The sequence below is a fragment of the Papaver somniferum genome, chromosome 2, assembly GCF_003573695.1.
Source record: "Papaver somniferum cultivar HN1 chromosome 2, ASM357369v1, whole genome shotgun sequence".
Taxonomy (NCBI): Eukaryota; Viridiplantae; Streptophyta; class Magnoliopsida; order Ranunculales; family Papaveraceae; genus Papaver; species Papaver somniferum.
Window position 1 is genome coordinate 15,104,395 of NC_039359.1, and position 17,985 is coordinate 15,122,379.

The 17,985-nt window shown below is 38.1% G+C and overlaps 1 protein-coding gene across 1 annotated transcript; it reads right to left on the minus strand.

Annotated features, from left to right (window-relative positions):
• Nucleotides 1-733: 733 nt before the first annotated feature.
• LOC113352986 lies at nucleotides 734-1,391 on the minus strand. Its single transcript, XM_026596720.1, has one exon. It carries the CDS (start codon nucleotides 1,276-1,278, stop codon nucleotides 877-879), a length of 402 nt encoding a protein of 133 aa, XP_026452505.1. The 5' UTR covers nucleotides 1,279-1,391; the 3' UTR covers nucleotides 734-876.
• Nucleotides 1,392-17,985: the final 16,594 nt, after the last annotated feature.

The following is a 17,985-nucleotide window of genomic DNA, read 5'->3' on the forward strand; positions in this document are numbered from 1 at the left end:
TGATTTTTATTTCATGAATACCCAGTACGTATAAGGCGTACTGATAGAAACTTCTTTCGATTCTGTTTTATTCAGAGTTTTGTCACTTTTTTTGTTTGATCCATGAGTACGTATGCGCAATACTGAAATATGTGCTAATTTATTTATAATTGATTCTAACAGATATGTACTTTACCTGGAAGCGGTGCAGCAGATATGTACTCGAATTGTAAGCAGCGAATATATACTCGAATTTGTAAGCAGTGCGACAGATATGTACTCAGATTTGTAAGCAGTGCGGCATATATGTACTCAAATTTGTAAGCAGTGTAGACACACACGTTTGGTAGTAGGGGGTATTATGGTCATTTCTATTTTTTTATTAATTTTGGACCTCCGGATAAAAAAAAAATTCTGGTTGGATCTTACTATAAATAACTATATGGGCTTTGGACCAATCAACAAATTTTCCTATTCAAAACGCAAGTATGTGTACCCTAGTTATTTAATCACAGGCTTCTTACTCAGACACGCATATGGATGTTCAGTACATGTGTGTTTTTACTCGAATTTCTTCTTCTTTTTATATCGATTAGGTTAATGTCACTTTTTGATCATACGTTAACATCGATTCCTTTGCTTCCTAGTATTTTTTAGTTCACTAAACAAGGAAGAATTAGGACCTTTAACTTTAACATCGTACTTGGTCTAGCTAGCAGTCTAGCACTACAAGTAATCTGACGTAGTCGACCAATAATCGAACCAAAGAAACCAGACCTTTCATAACTGCAAATGAAGTGTGTGCACAACAACAACAGCAAAGTTAAGGAAATAACGTACGACAATTTGTTTTACTGGAGAAATAAAGCAAGTGTGATTAGCGCAATTGACAGACTTCTAGAGTGAAAGATTGAGATCTAACCCTTGCTTTCCGTCTCCATTACTGTTACCACAATTAGTAGTTTTGATCATTTCTTCCTCCCCTTTAGATGAACTTGAACCAAATGTAGAGTCATTTTTCACTGGTGGCGAATCTTGATCCTTCTTATTATTACTCTTGTCAACAAAATCTTCCCATTCAAATGACGGATTCCAAACTAACTTTGGTTCTTTATTCCTTGTTACCTTTGTTTCTCGTTCATCTTCCATCAACGATGATGATCTCTTTAGTTTATGACTTGCTGACTGTCTTTCGCGAGCTTCTTTAATATTTCTTATCACGGCGAAAAATAGTTCGGTTTTCTTTTCGATTTCTTCTTCCAATTCAACATCAACGGGTGATGGCATTTCTACATCCATTTTTGAGATAGCGAAAGATGGGTGCTTCAAAAAAAAAGATCAAATAGAAAAAAGAGAACTAGAGAGAGAGAGTGATGAAAGTGTGAAACTAAAGGAAAATAAAATGATAAATAATGAAGCAACCATAATTTGGTCTGTAAAGCAGCAATCCTGATATTTAAAGCAAGAATCTTTAGATTACGAGTTTGCCCATCCAACCACCACTATGCTTTGTGATCAATGTGATGTCATTCATCTTACGTCACGAGGCAGTTGAAGCATCCTAAAATGTGATGCCACGAAGACTTCTACATCATTTATAACAAGTCTACTATTAGTACAAAATATCGAATGAATGAACATTTCGATTTTAGTTGCCATGAAAATGACTACTCAGTATTTCATTGGTGAAAGAATACTAGCTCTTTTCGATTTTTCTTTTGTTAGAATAAAAATTCGGTTAACTCACAAGACAAAACCAAAGATATGAGATAGGTTAATTGATGGAAGTGGGGTTAAAGTTTGGTTTGATGGTATATTCTGTTTGTTTGTTTTTTTAAAGCTGGCAGTGGCACATAGCTAAGAGAAACACACCTAACCAGTTAAAATTTTAGTTACCTACAGGGAATGGAAGCAGATATGAATTGGTAAATACATGCTGGACTTTTTTTATACTTGTTACCAGTGTAGTCAATCTCGGCCGAGATATCGTCGATTATTTCGCTATCGCTAGTGGAGCGAGACGAGATCTACATATCGCCGAGACGAGATTCTGCCCAAAAATATCGGCTGTTTCGGTATAACTCGGTCAAAAATCGTCCCAAATTTCATTTTGGTGAGATAGAAAATCAAACCTGGAGAAAAATAAATATCATCAAAGTAATCTCTGGCGAGATAAAAAGACCACCATTTAGTGATTCTACACAAATCCATCTTATGATTTCTCTAAAAACTAGCACAAAACTTCGTTCGGCTGGTGTTTGGTAAGTTGACGGTGAAAATTGAAATAATCAAAAGTTGCTTCTGGTTGATTAAATTGGTAATTATTTGGTTTCTTTTCATTTGGCTTAATGGAATATAAATCTTTGCTAAAAAAAATTCTGAAACTTTGTACCAGAAGAGAGAGCTAGGGAAAACCGGAGAAGAGACGCTGGAGATATGATGACTGTTGATGAGAAGTTTTTTTTTCTTTTGTTAATTGCACACGTTGATGGAAATCACAAGGCTTTGGATTTAACCTAAACCTATTCTTTATCCTTTAACTTTTCTTTTAAAGTTGTAAATCTGGCCAATATTATTAAGCATATAAAATTGGGTTGGGATATATGTATTATTACGCATAAAATTTAGAATCGATATTGCACCGATATTTGAAACCGAAATCTCTCTGATACAATGTTATATCAGTGTACCGGTTCTCTGCCGAGACAAATCGGTATCCGATATTAACTACATTGCTTGCTACTACTTTTCTTCTCGACAGAATAAGGTGGGTGGGAGTGCAAGTATGGCCACTTGCCCCCTACGTCCCTACATACGTCACCCCCTTATGTCACGGCATAATTGAAACTAGCACGTATTTTAAACTAGAAATTCTTGGAAGTTTTTAAGGAATCTAAATCTAAAAGTAATTGAAACGCTAGTACTTAGGACATTTTGGACCGAACACTACAATGTTAGCATCAAACTCCATGAAAACCTTCAAGTCGTAGTCGCATGGAAAGCAACCAAATATTCCACCGAAAGTAAATTACCTAAATTTTCGCGAACATACCTTCGGGGAAATTTAAATAAAAATCGTGAAAGAAACGGAATGCATGGAAAACAACAACCAATGTAGTAAGTATACAAAAGTCAGCTGTGAAACACAACTTTATCCAGTACGATAAACCAAACCGGCCTTCTTCTAAAGTGGGCAGTTGTTTTTCACATGGCCTGTAAACCTGAAACAAGTAGAATTGGCTCCGTAAACGCTAACACTTCAAATTAGTCCCATTTTCAATAGAGTTCAGTTTTCTGCAAACTTTTTAACAATTGTTCACATAATATTTTCCAATCTCATCCTTTGGCTTAACTTTAGGAGGTATGTAGCGATTGATAACACAATCAATACCATCAAATAAAATGTCATATTAACAAGGCACAAAATTATTGAATTCTTCTCCATACCATAGAGCCTCATGGTCATTGGGATCAAATCAGAACTAGAAATTGTAATAATGTTTAAGATTTCAGTCTGGCTTTTAAGGGTTGTATAAGATCAACTTCTTCAAGAAAATAAATCAAAAATCGCTGCAATTCTATTAGAAGTAAAAGTTTCAATGACATTAATCAGTTGAAAACTGAAATTTAAATTAAGGTTAATAGCAATATTAACTATTTGATTAAGTAGTAATCTTCTTACTGTAATTAACTAAAGAGTAAGTTTCAAGTTTAATCTATTTTGTTCGAATCCTTGTTTTTTGTTTTCATCGTCCACTTCTCTCTTGCTTGTTCCTGCTTGCCGATAATTTCCAGACAATTGATCTCGATGATCATCAAAATCTTCACATTTAAAAGATGGAACCCAAATTATTGATCTTTCTTCTCCCTTCTCATTCTCACCGCCATTATTAGTACCATCACCAAAATCTTCATCTTGTTTTTCTCTCTTTCTCTTCTTATTCTGTTTGAATCTCAACTCTTCATAATGATTTGACTCGTTTCTTCTTTTTCCTCTTTGAAAACTTCTAATCAGTTCATAAAATTTCTCAATTCTCACGTCTTCATCATTCACTAATTCCTCTTTCTCTTTATCAGATCTTTTTCTCATCTCTTTATTCATCTTAACGAAACAGCTCTCTTTCACCCTTCTTTTCTGATATTTTTTTTTTCTTTGAAAATGATAATTTTCCGTTGATCAGAAAAATTAATTTATAGACATGTTGGTATTTTGGGGAATTGTATTCGGACTAAACTACCCATACTGACTTGCTATCTGTCTTAGGTAGCTTTTCTGACAGAACCATTGACGAAGACCATGTTCATTTAAGTCCAGTTTATTCCATCAGGGGTGATGACGTAAGGCGTGTGACGCCACCCAAACAAAGATGATGTGCTTGGCTACGGCTCCACGGGAACCGTCCCGTCCCATCCCATGGAACCTTACCAGAACCGCAGGAACCGACCCGAACCGCAGTCAGATGGGACAGGTACAACTACCAAAAACTGGTACCGTGCCTAGAGTAGGTACAAGTAACGGTTCTAGGCTATTTCCGTCTCTTTCCGTAGTACCGAGGATCTATATCCGTTGATATTAGGATTAAATCCTGGCCGTTGATTATAGGGGTTATATCCTATCCAGTTTCTCCATGAGCTGTTATTCCTGTTTGTAAAATCTCATCCAAAATAGGTGTTGATCCATCAACGAGTAAGATCATGAGGGATCCACACTCTTGTTGCAATCCACTAATTGTATTCAAATTCTGTTTCATTCTCACTCGGGTAAGTTTTAGGTATCCAACGGGATTTGATCTTGGTAACCTTCTTACGACATTGATTTAAAGAATGCCCAGAAGATAGCTTTTCATTGGTGTTCAATAGACAGTTCCGACGTAACTTCACATCAATCAGTAAGGGAACACTACTAGGACAAGAATAATTAGTATATATCGATCTCAATGCAAATTCTAGCATAGGCCTCCTAGATTTTTCTTAAAGTACATTCGTGCATCATAATGGGTTGCAAATCAGACTTGCTATCTTTACTAAGACCTGACTTGCTCCAGAGAGGCCAAGGAATCCCATATATCATAGCCCAATTCCAAATCGTCTTTACCTGTGCAACGGCAATTATCAATTAGCAGCTTCCAGAATTTAGCAACCGAAGATTTACAGGTAAAGAGCCGGTCTCGTCCGGTCCCGTACTTCACAGGTACAGGTAAAATAACAAGGTACATGTACTGATCATAGGGAGGTACAGGTACTGAACCAGGCAAAAACACGTACCGTCCCGTCCCATGTGTAACCCTATGCTTGGCAACGTGGTTTCTCATGGGCCATGGATTTCATTTTTCAGTCGATTTTTGGTGGATTTCTCATTTCATTTTCTTCCCCTAACCTTCGGGTAGGGGTGTGCAGAAAAACCGAAATCGCGGTTTTCACTCGTAATCGTCCGCAAAATTGCGGGCGAAAACCAATCCGCAAGAGTCTATGGATCGGACACGGTTGAGTTTTCAAATCCGTAAGGTTTAGCGGTTTGGTTGCGGTTGGACTTTGAAATCCGCGGATTCACCCGCACCCGCAAAAATTGAGTTTTAGATTTTAGATTAGATTAGATATCTCTAATTTAATTTACTGGGAATAAGAGGTTCGTCCTCTTCAGAGAACATTTCAAGATCTGCATAATCTTCTTGAAGAAACTGAAGGTTTTGAAGCTTCTCGATGCTTGCATGTGATCCACTCTGTGCATTGTGAGAACTACTGGAAAAAGAAGCTGTGCCCTCCTCTTGATACTGAATATAAACAAGGTAGCAGTTAATTATCCGCCAAAGGTGGTCTAATGTGGACAAGAATCCTGCTAAAGCACTAATCCAGGAAATTTATCCTGCTGTTTGCCAATTCATAGAGGAAATTAAATTCATTTTCAAAAACAAGGGGCTACATCAAATGATTAAAGGTCACTACACTTATCAGTTGCAGTGTTAATTAAGATTACTACCTAATAAGTATATATTGTACTCATAATGTTGTGCAACAAAACTTTGGCATTTGCTTCATTGTTATTAATTTATTATCATGGGAGTGAGATAGTGAGTTAACATAAATAGAGAGATCAATTAACCATACGAAGGGATTTTCACAGATAAGCAGACTTTTTTTTTTTTTTTAAATTCTGAATCCGCGATTAATCCGCATCCGGTCCGCATCACCCGTTAATCCGTGGATGTCAAATCCGCGGGTGATTGGACCGGTTACGGTTCAATTTTTCAAATCCGTAATTTTGACGGTTTGGTTGCGGGTGACCCCTAATCCGCAACCGTCCGATGCACACCCCAACCTTCGGCCAACCACTGTACTTGCATATTGGTTTTGTTTTGTTTCCACGAAATCTACAAAAGAAAACTACTGTTTCCGCTACCACCTCATGGTAACCCCCAGGCCCAGCTATCACGGTCACCCAAAGTTAGCAAAACCGAAGAACTTATACAAGTCCAGTTGGTCCCACAAATTAGCTTCGCTTAAGTGGCTTAACCACCTGTGTCATCAGACCAGTCTAACTTCCACTACCACCTCGAGCTCAATTTCCCGAGCTAAGGCATTGTTTAAACGGAAAATGGGTCATTTGTCCAAATATTTTTAAAACATGGTTTAAATGGACGAGTAAAAATTAGTATGGTGAAATGGACACTAAAAAAATAGCAAGGATGAAACTGGATTCATCTTGACTTAAACTTAAAAAATAGTAAAGATGAAACTGGATGCATCCCGACGTAAATTAAAAATAAAAAAAAAAGTATTTGAAAATAAGTAGGATGAAACTGTTTACATCCCGGCTATTTTTACATTTTTGTCCACAGTATCAAAATCTAAATGTCCTTTTCATATAAGAATTGTTGATTTTGGTCTTTTTAACTGATTTTGTGCTGTCTAAATGGGACGTCTATTCTTTATTTCTAACTTTCTCTACTTCCCGTAAAATCTCTATACATTCTTCTCTTATCTAAGTGAAGTATATCTCTCTATTAATCAACAACAAAAAGAATGAAATCAGACTGTTATGGAACCCCACATGATTTGGATCAGATAAACCTTAAAAATAAAATTTGTTGCGCTAAGCTGACTGACTAATTGCACATTTTCCTTAGCAGACCTCAAGTTATGGGAACCCTATCTGCATTGTGCCAGTAATGCCAATGGACGACAGTTCACTCAAATTCCAATTTGCAACCGGATAAAACATTCCTGGAATCATAATTATGCTGATTATACATTTTTTTAGAGTCTTATATAGTTGGTTGGAAGCATCATGTGAAGACATTAATGATGCTCACTCATTTCTTCTGTTTTCCTACCACTTGCCCTGGTAGCATTAGTAGTCCAGTCGTTCACTCACAAATTTGATACAACGAGTACATAAAATATAGTATAACGGATACGTTGAACTATAGTTGAATAAATCAAAAGGCGTTCGAAAACAAATAGATTAGCTTTTAGCTGAGCTCCAAAATTTGATCTTGATGCTTATCGCAGTTGGGTCAGAATATCAATTCTAGGCCCATAATATTAAAACGTAAAAAAACCGATTTTTGTTATAGGGAAAGCTGATTTGATTAAGGGGAAAGTTAAAAATATTTGACTACGGTATATTTCTTTTGACTTTGAGTCATTAAAGGGGAGAAGTAAAAAAGTGTCTTCCCCCTTAACAAAACATCGATGTTTACCGTTTTGTCCTCCACTTAACCTAACCTTATATTTTGATCGGTCTTAACCTAGACCTAAACCACCATTTTTATGATTAAACTCTATCTTTTTCTCCAGGTAAAGTTCTCAAAAAAAAAAACTAACATGAGTGAAGAAGCTGCCCCTTGATATTGAGATATCTATATTAAAAATTTTGTATGGATCATAGATTTTCTTATGCTAGTTCGAAGATGGAGTAATAAATATCACTAGGAAAGATATTAGTCATCTATCTATGAACACTATTTCTTACAATCAAGCAATAGGAAATATTTTGCAGTCGTATGATTGATGCCATTTGATTTCCCGAGTAATTCATGTTTTTTGAAAAGCCAAAATTCTCAATGTGTGGGCAAAAAATGATGCGGCTTCACCAGCCTAAACACTTCTTCTACATAAATAGGTGTTATGTTAAAGTATGTCACGCTTTCATAACAAACCATTTTATGAAATCAAAAGAAAATGGAGAAGGTAAAGTTGAACTTCTACCGGTTACGGACTTTAGGTTGATTTAAATTTTGGAGTACACCAAGAAAGAGCTAGAACATGAGATGATTCATTCGTAATATAAAATAAAATTCAAGCCATCAAAGAACATGATAAGAATTTAACGAAGAAGATCCAGAAGAATACCCGTATCTTTTTTCTCTTTGGATGAAAAATCTTTTGTCGGCTATTACAGTGATCACGGTTAGGCAAATCAATATGGGTTTGGTCATGCGGTAATTTGGTAATATAAAATCATTTGCAAAAGTCAAATTCAGTTATTATTTCCCCTTATACATATCTAATAATAGTAGCTTTCCCTTTAAAATGCTTTCCTCCTAAACAAATCAGTTTTTTCTATAACAAAAATCATAAAAAAAACCTTATGACAAATCAACTGAATTGCACGGTATTTGAGTCAACATATACAAATGCAAAAACCTAAAACCTTTATGTGTCACTTGGAAAATGATTTGTTTGACAGGAAAATTTTCCGAATCAAACACGTTGTAAGAGAAAGAAAGGGACACATTTCATCCATTCCTAATTCTATCGTTAGAGTTCCTCAAAATCTATCCTTCAATTTTTTACAAGGATTTTTCACAGGATTCCACATGATACATGTAGAATCATCGGATTCTTTTTTCTATGTCGTCCATAATTCACACGATGTCTATGCATCAAAATATTGACCGTGTCGGGGATGCACCAAAAAGTAAAATCCTTTCAATTGATGCACAATGCTTAAACAAAACGCGCGTTGGATATGCATGTGTATATTGTGCATGCATTAAAAGAAAAGGAAAAAAAGTGGCGTTTTGCCTAAAAGAATAATATTTTTCTATATTTTTAAAAAATTAAAATTTTGATACAATCATTTATACTTTATACTCATTATGACCGTATATAATCGAGATTTTTCCGAACAGATCAAAACTATAAAAATTCTTACATATATTTATTGATACAATCATTTATACTTTGAACTCTAGATAGACATAGTATTAAGAAATACAATACGAGGTTTATTGCTTAACTATTAAACTTTGTAGATAAGACATCGACATAATCGTTCAAATGTTATTGTGATTATGTATGGTTATGAGGTGAGGATTTCATCCTATGGAACAATGTTTTACATGTGTTCTAAGGAAGTAAATTCATGAACTTGGTTTGTGAATCGAAAAGGAAATCTCCAGGTGTTATTGGAATTGTTATTCATTGCATATCTAGTGAACAACCAATATGTGCGATTAGTATAACTGTTCATGACTTGTTTGTGTTCTTGGTAAAACTATTCAGAAAGGCCTGACTTATGTATTGGTATGAATTTTATTAGTGAAACCGATTTTAAGTAATCACCTGACATGGTATGATCGAGTTTGTGATTTTATGTATGACCAAATTTGGGGAAATGGGAGCCAATCCTAGTAAGAGGTGCAGTACATCACAAAGGGGAATCGATCCTTGCATGAGGTGCAGCAAGTTTATAACAGAAAGGGGAACCGATCATATGGGCATGTGCAACACGTTTTTAGGCAAAGGGGAATTAATCTTATGGACATGTGCAACACATATAAGTTAGATACCATATATATGTGGGGAACCGATCCTAGTACCTAGTCAACCGAATTTTGGAAAGCTAGTGTGACTAAGCACAATACTCACATGGAGGTAGAACCGAAACTTGTTTTGCTAGAATAGTTACACCCATGATTTGTGATTGAGTGTTCTTAATCAGTCGCATAATTCTTGAAAGTCAGATGAACCAATTCTAAACTTGTTTGGAAGTGTGGCAAATCGGTTTCAAGGTTGTAAGTATGAAACAAGACTTACAAGGTAAGGATGTCGACATGCTTTGAACACGTGTTGTGAAAGTTAATCTTTAATTGTTCAAAGTTATTCCTTAATAGTTAAGGGAAGAGAATCCCAAGATCGAAACATAAATAAGTTAAGAATATTTTAATTAAGGTTATTAATTTCATTTTTAGGAAAATAAGAAAGTAATGTGCATTTACTAATTAGAGATTTTTCAAGAGATTTTGATAATTATTAGCATTTCCAGGAATTGTGGAAACCGAATTTGTTCCTTAATAAATATCTTAAGAATATTTTTGGTTTTGGGAATTCCTTGGTGTCCAAACTTCCTTGTCTATAAATATTGAAGTGTGCATTTCTAGCAAACTAATCCTTCGTAACAGCAAACTACCTCTTGTTGTGTTGCTACTGGTGAAGCCTCCTATTCGGAGAGGAGAGTAACCTAATTAGGCGAAATCTCTTACGGCCACTCGTTTTAAAGTCTTCTTTGGGATTGAGAAGCTCTATTAGTACCGTTGGTGGGAAAATAGATAATTGCGGTTTATTTTTTGTTATCGATTGATTTTATTAACTAATGGTGGTTGGACTTTGATTGCACCTAGTTTATTCATGCTTGAGGATCTTCTCTTATGATATAAGTGTTGATGGTGGTTTTTAGCTTAGGGTTAAAATTGTAAAACCTTAATCAGACAGTGACGTCACAATTGAGTAATAATGTCACCACTAGCACATTTATTGAACCATTCAACTTGTCTGCGTAAAATTACCGGGGTACCTTTTTTATATGCCATGCTCCACGGCAGTGTCCTCGGTACTGACTGGCATCATCTCTGCACATGCCAGCCGCGCATGCTAGCCAAACGTGCCAATCACGCGTGCCACATATTTTAAACTAGGGTTTCAACACGCTAAACCCTAATAGTCATATCTCCGCGCCAAAGGCATGCCAACCATGCCAGCCGCACCACCGTGCCAATGGCATGCCATGCCAGCCACTTCTCCGCGCCAAAGGCATGCAAACCATGCCTGTCGCACCACCGTGCCAATGACATGCCATGCCATCCACATCTCCGCACCAAAGGCATGCCAACCATGCCAGCCGCACCATCGTGCCAATGGCATGCCATGCCAGCTACATCTCCGCGCCAAAGGCATGCAAACCATGCCAGCCGCACCACTATGCGAATGGCATGCCATGCCAGCCACATCTCAGCTCCAAAGGCATGCCAATCATGCCAGCCGCACCACCGTGCCAATGGCATGCCATGCCACCCACATCTCCGTGCCAAAGGCATGCCAACCATGCAAGCCGCACCACCGTGACAATGGCATTCCATGCCAGCCACATCTATGTGCCAAAGGCATGCCAACCATGCCAGCCGCACCACCGTGCAAATGGCATGCCATGCCAGCCACATCTCCGCGCCAAAGGCATGCCAACCATGCCAGCCGCACCACCGTGCAAATGACATGCCATGCCAGCCACATCTCCGCGCCAAAGGCATGCCAACCATGCCAGCCGCACCACCGTGCCAATGGCATGCCATGCCAGCCACATCTCCGCGCCAAAGGCATACCAACCATGCGATCCGCACAACCGTGCCAATGACATGCCATGCCAGCCACATCTCCGCGCCAAAGGCATGCCAACCATGCCAGCTGCACCACCGTGCCAATGGCATGCCATGCCAGCCACATCTCCGCGCCAAAGGCATACCAACCATGCCATCCGCACCATAGTGCCAATGGCATGCCATGCCAGCCACACCTCTGCACCAAATCCATGTCGGCCATGCCTCAATGCTGCTAGCTGCCAAACGAAGGGTTGCAACAATTAACGGCCACCCTTCCTTCTGAGATGCAAATCTCAGCCGTCCAAATTCGCCACAAAACGCGTGGAAACTTTTGACCCAATGCCAAGCCCTAATTTTGGCTGCGCCTAAACTATGCCAAAACCCTAATTTTGGCCGCGCCTAAAACTATGCCAAAATCCTAGCTTGGCTGCGCCTAAAGGCATGCCAAAGCCACGTCGGCCATGCCTCCATGCCGCTGGCTGCCAAACGAAGGGTTGCAACAATCAACGACCACCCTTCCTTCTGATATGCAAATCTCAGCCGTCCAAGTTTGCCACCAAACAAGTGGAAACTTTTGGCTCAATCCAAGCCCTAATTTTGGCCGCGCCTAAACTATGCCAAAACCCTAATTTTGGTCGCGCCTAAAACTATGTCAAAATCCTAGATTGGCCGCGCCTATACCATGCCAAAGCCATGCCGGCCATTCCTCCATGCCGCTGGCTGCCAAACGAAGGGTTGCAACAATCAACAACCATCATTCCTTCTGAGATGCAAATCTCAGCCGTCCAAGTTCGCCACCAAACGCGTGGCAACTTTTGGCCCAATGGCAAGCCCTAATTTTGGCCGCTCCTAAAATTATGCCAAAATCCTAGCTTGGCCGCGCCTAAACCATGCCAAAGCCACGCTGGCCATGCCTCCATGCCGCTGGCTTCCAAACGGAGGATTGCAATAATCAACGGCTACCCTTCCCTCTGAGATGCAAATCTCAGCCGTACAAACTTGCCACCAAACGACTTGTGGAAATCTCTTGGCTACGGTGCCAAAGCCATATCGTCCATGCCTCCATGCCGCTGGCTGCCAAACGGAGGGTTGCAACAATCAACGGCTACCCTTCCCTCTGAGATGCAAATCTCAGCCGTACAAACTTGTCACCAAACGACTTGTGGAAATCTCTTGGCTACGGTGCCAACTCTTGGCCACGGTGCCAAAACCCTAATTTGGCCACGGTGCCAAAGCCCTAATTTGGCCACACCAAAGCCATGTCGGCCATGCCTCCATGCCGCTGGCTTCCAAACGGAAGGTTGCAACAATCAACAACTATCCTTCTTTCTGAGATGTAAATCTCAGCCGTACAAGCTCGCCACTAAACCAAACGACTTGTGGCAACCTTTGGCTACGCTGCCAACTCTTTGGCCACGGCGCACACTTAGCTATGCCAATTCTATGGCACGGCACCAAACCCTAATTAGCTACGCCAAGAGCATGCACCGTGGACACGCCACTGTATACCAACGAAAGGTAACCACAATCAATGGCTAACCTTCCTCTCAAGATGCAAAATCTCGACCGTCGTAGGTCACCACCGAGCCGGCAAGCCTCCCAAGCTCAACTTGCCAAAAAATAGCAACATGCTGCAAAAAACACTCGAGACATCAAAACATGTCACAAACTGGGGGATGCTTATCAGGGTATTGGTCTGGCGGCTTACAACGTGAGGCGTACACTACGTCCGTTACAAGAAAGTGTCATAAGAGTGAAGCGGTTAGTAAATACAACAAGTAATGGTGAAACGTTTCCTTCATTATAGAAACATCAATTTCAGGCGTTACCCGTTACCGCTTTCTTCCATTTACTCAACTGTTTGCACTTCTTACGAGACCAGGGTACGTTTCGTTGCGACTTGTATAAATAGGTCTCACCTATTTCCACCAAAGAACAAGTTTTGGTCAGGAGAATACAACACTCATAAATCACTTGTTAGCTTTCCACTTTCTGATACAAGTCGTCAAACAACTACTCTTCCCGAATCAACTATTCTGGTCTCAAAACTCTCTTCGCTTCCCTTCCTAGGCCAACCCTTCTCCTTCACTTTGTGACCGAATCAAGTATAGAACGACCATTTCTTGGTTTAAGCCGGATTTGTACATATTGATATCTCGAATCAAAGTACTCCCTTGCAATGCATTGTTTAGGGTTTAGACTCGTTTCTCACCCACACACTCGAAATTACCGAAATCAGCAGAAATTGTTTTCATCCTCAAACAATAAGATTCACTCAAACTAGTTCAGAGTTTCGACATGGATCTTTAGACTGTTGTTAGTTCTAAAGACGATCTTGTGAAAATCCATTTTTAACAGACTCCGTTCTGTGCATGATTGATCACAAGAGATTCAAGTGATTGTGTGCAGGTATTTATTGAAGATCTAAGAAGATTCGAAGACAAAAAAGATATTGAAGATATATGATTTGGGGTTCATAATCTTTGGTGTGCACAATATTTGTTTCGGTAAAAAGAGGATCCAACTATAATCGGTTTTGTCCTTGTGATATAATTGGATTGATTAGTTGAGTAGATCGGCATCAACACAATTCTTTGGATTAAGAGTGTTGTTGGCAAAATCTTAAAGATTACTTCGGTAATTTGAATATAAGATAGATCTAAGGACCTGGCGAAGGAGTTTATGTTAAGATAAACAGAAGAGCCTTTGTCCGACTCATATCACTTGGTTGAAGAGAGTTGATACCAAACAGATTTGTTGTTCCTCTACTGTTTGAAATACGAACCAAAGGAATTGTTCCAAGTACGTGACTTATTCATAAGTTAGAGGCGTGGGAATACAGACGGAACTAGTGAACTATAGGTTTAGTTTCTTGGTCTCAACTATACGAAGTTAGGTTTAATTTTGTGTAGCGGATTAATCCTGAGAGTATTCAATTCTGGACAAGGTCTTGGGGTTTTTCTTCATTTGCGGTTTCCTCGTTAACAAAATCTTGTTGTGTCATTTACTTTTATTTTCCGCATTATAATTGTTTTATTATAATTAAAATAAATTACACAAAACCTTAATTCCTATTTACTTGATAAGTGATCCCATTGTGTTTGGTTAAGTCCGAAACTTTTTACCAAGTAAACATACTTCGTTGCTGTATTGTCTCGATCTCGTATCCATGAAGATCACACGAAGTGTGAACCGATTAGTTGCATTGTCTCGACTCAGTCCATAGACAATCACTTTCGGAGAAAGGACTTATAGGTAGGAAAAGTTTTAGATTGAGGTATAGATCCCAAAACTGATTTTGTGTTTATTGCATATCTTTGAAAGTATTCGGTTTTGGAAATTCCTTGGTGTCCAAACTTCCTTGGTCTATAAATATTGAAGTTTGCATTTCAAGCAAATTGTTCCTCAGAGCCAGCAAAACTACCTAGTTGTGTTGTTATTGGTGGAGCCGCCTATTCGGAGAGGAAAGTAACCTAATTAGGCGAAATCTCTTACGGCCGCTCGGTTTAAAGACTTCTTTGGGATTGAGAAGCTCTATTAGTACCGTTGGTGGGAAACTAGATAATTGCAGTTTATTATTAGTTTTCAATTGATTTGATTGAATAACGGTTGTTGAACTTTGGTTGCACCTAGTTTGTTTATGCTTGAGAATATTCTCTTCTGATATAAGATTCACTCAAACTAGATCGAAGTTTCGACGGGGATCTTTAGACTGTTTGTAGTCCTAAAAACATCTTGTGATAATCCATTGTTAACAGACTCCGTTCTGTGTATGATTGATCACAAGAGATTCAAGTTGATTGTGTGCAGGTGTTTGATAGAAGAAGATTTGACGACAAAGAAGATATATGGGTTCATAATCTTTGGTGTGCACAATACTTGTTTTGTCTGGAAAAGGATCCAACTATAATCGGTTTATTTTTGTGATAGATTTGATTGATTAGTTGTGTAGATCGACGTCAATATAATTCTTTGTGATTCAAAGTATTGGTTGCAAAATCTTGACAATTACTTTGGTAATTGTTATTGGATAGATCTAAGGACCTAACAAAGGAGTTTATTGGGATAAACGAAAGAGCCTTTTGTCAAAATCATATCACTTGGTTGAAAAGAGTTGTTACCGAACATATTTGTTGTTCCTTTACTGTTTGGAATACGAACCAAAAGAATTTTTCCAAGTGCGTGACTTATTGCAAGTTGGAGGCGCAGGGATACATACGGAACTAGGTGAACTATAGGTTTAGTTGCTTCGTCTCAACTATACGAAGTTGGTTTAGATTTTATATAGCGGCTTAATCCTGAGATTATTCAGTTCTGGACAAGGTCCCGGGGTTTTTTTGCATTTGCGGTTTCCTCGTTAACAAAATCTTGTTGTGCCATTTACTTTTAATTTCCGCATTGTAATTGTTTTATTATAATTAAAGTAAATTGCATTTTGTACATTAACAGGGCACTTGATATTGATCCCATTGGTTTCAGTTATTTTCGTACCTTTTATCAAGTGATCACTTTGTCGTTGTATTGTATCGATTCCATATCCATAGACAATCACACAAAGTGTATTGGTTTTCTCCACTTGCATTTGATATTTAATTCACGAGTTAGGCTGATACTGACTAACCCTATATAAAGTGGACATTGTGTTGAAATATTCCTTGAGTGATTGTATCTCCAAGAGGTTTATACACAGTGGGTCTTGTATAGGTTGTGTTAGAGCATTCCTCGGTTGAACCCACCAAGCGTTGGTATATCAAGTTTGGTTATCATATTTTAGTGAATCAAAACTCATGTTAAGAGTCGCCTGATTATGTACTAGAGTCAACTTCGTATAGGTTAGATTTAAAGTATTAGGATATGAGACATTTCAAGTATTGCGAAGACCTGAAGATGTGAAGAACCAAGGATCTACAACGACAACATCATCCTTCCACTTGAGGTTAGTGATATTTGACTTGAAATGTTTCATTCCCTAACGTATCTTTCAAGTCGTGCATATTGAAAACAAAACTGCGAAGCATGATTGAACTCTAGATAGACATAGTATTAATGAATACAATACAAGGTTTATTGCTTAACCATTAAACTTTGTAGATAAGACATCGACATAATCGTTTAAATTCTATTGTGATTATGTATGGGTATGAGGTGAGAATTTCATCCTAGGGAACAATGTTTTACATGTGTTCTAAGGAAGTAAATTCATGAACTTGGTTTGTGAATCGAAAAGGAAATCGCCAGGTGTTATTGGTATTGTTATTCATTGTATCTTGTGAACAACCAATATGTGTGATTAGTACAACCGTTTATGACTTGTTTTTGTTCTTGGTAAAACTATTCACAAATGCCTGACTTATGTATTGGTATGACTTTTATTAGGGAAACCGATATTAAGTAATCACCTGAGATGGTATGATCGAGTTTGTGATTTTATGTCTGACCAAATCTGGGTAAAGGGGAACTGATCCTAGTAAGAGGTGCAATACATCACAAATGGGAATCGATCGTTGTATGAGGTGCAACAAGGGGAACCGATCCTAGTACCTAGTCAACCGAATTTTGGAAAGCTAGTGTGACTATGCGCAATACTCACATGGAGGTAGAACCGAAACTTGTTTTGGTAGAACTGTTACACCCATGATTTGTGATTGAATGTTCTTTGATCAATCACATAGTTCTTGAAAGTCAGATGAACCAATTCTAAACTTGTTTAGAAGTGTGGAAAATCGGTTTCAAGGTTGTAAGTATGAAAGAGGACTTACAAAGTAAGGATGTCGACATACTTTGAACACGTGCTGTGAATGTTAAATTTTTAATTGTTCAAAGTTATTCCTTAATAGCTAAGGGAAGAGAATCCCAGGACCGAAACATAAATAAGTTAAGAATCTTTTAATTAAGGTTATTAATTTTATTTTTAGGAAAATAAGAATTAGTAATGTGCATTTAATAATTAGAGTTTTTCCAAGAGATTTCGATCATTGTTTTTGGAAAGAGCATTTCCAAGAATTATGGAAACCAAATTTGTGCTTTAATGAATATCTTGAGAATATTTTCGGTTTTGGAAATTCCTTGGTGTCCAAACTTCCTTGTCTATAAATATTGAAGTTTACATTTCTAGCAAACTAATCCTTCGTAACAACAAACTACCTCTTGTTGTGATGTTACCGGTAAAGCCGCCTATTCGGAGAGGTGAGTAACCTAATTAGGCGAAATCTCTTACGGCCACTCGTTTTAAAATCTTCTTTGGGATTGAGAATATCTATTAGTATCGTTGGTGGGAAACTAGATAATTGTGGTTTATCTTTTGTTTTCGATTGATTTGATTGACTAACGGTAGTTGAACTTTGATTGCACCTAGTTTGTTTATGCTTGAGGATCTTCTCTCCTGATATAAGATTCACTCAAACTAGTT

Excerpts from the sequence above, each read along its gene's own strand:
- LOC113352986 (XM_026596720.1), bottom strand. The coding sequence starts at position 1,278 with ATGGATGTAGAAATGCCATCACCCGTTGATGTTGAATTGGAAGAAGAA.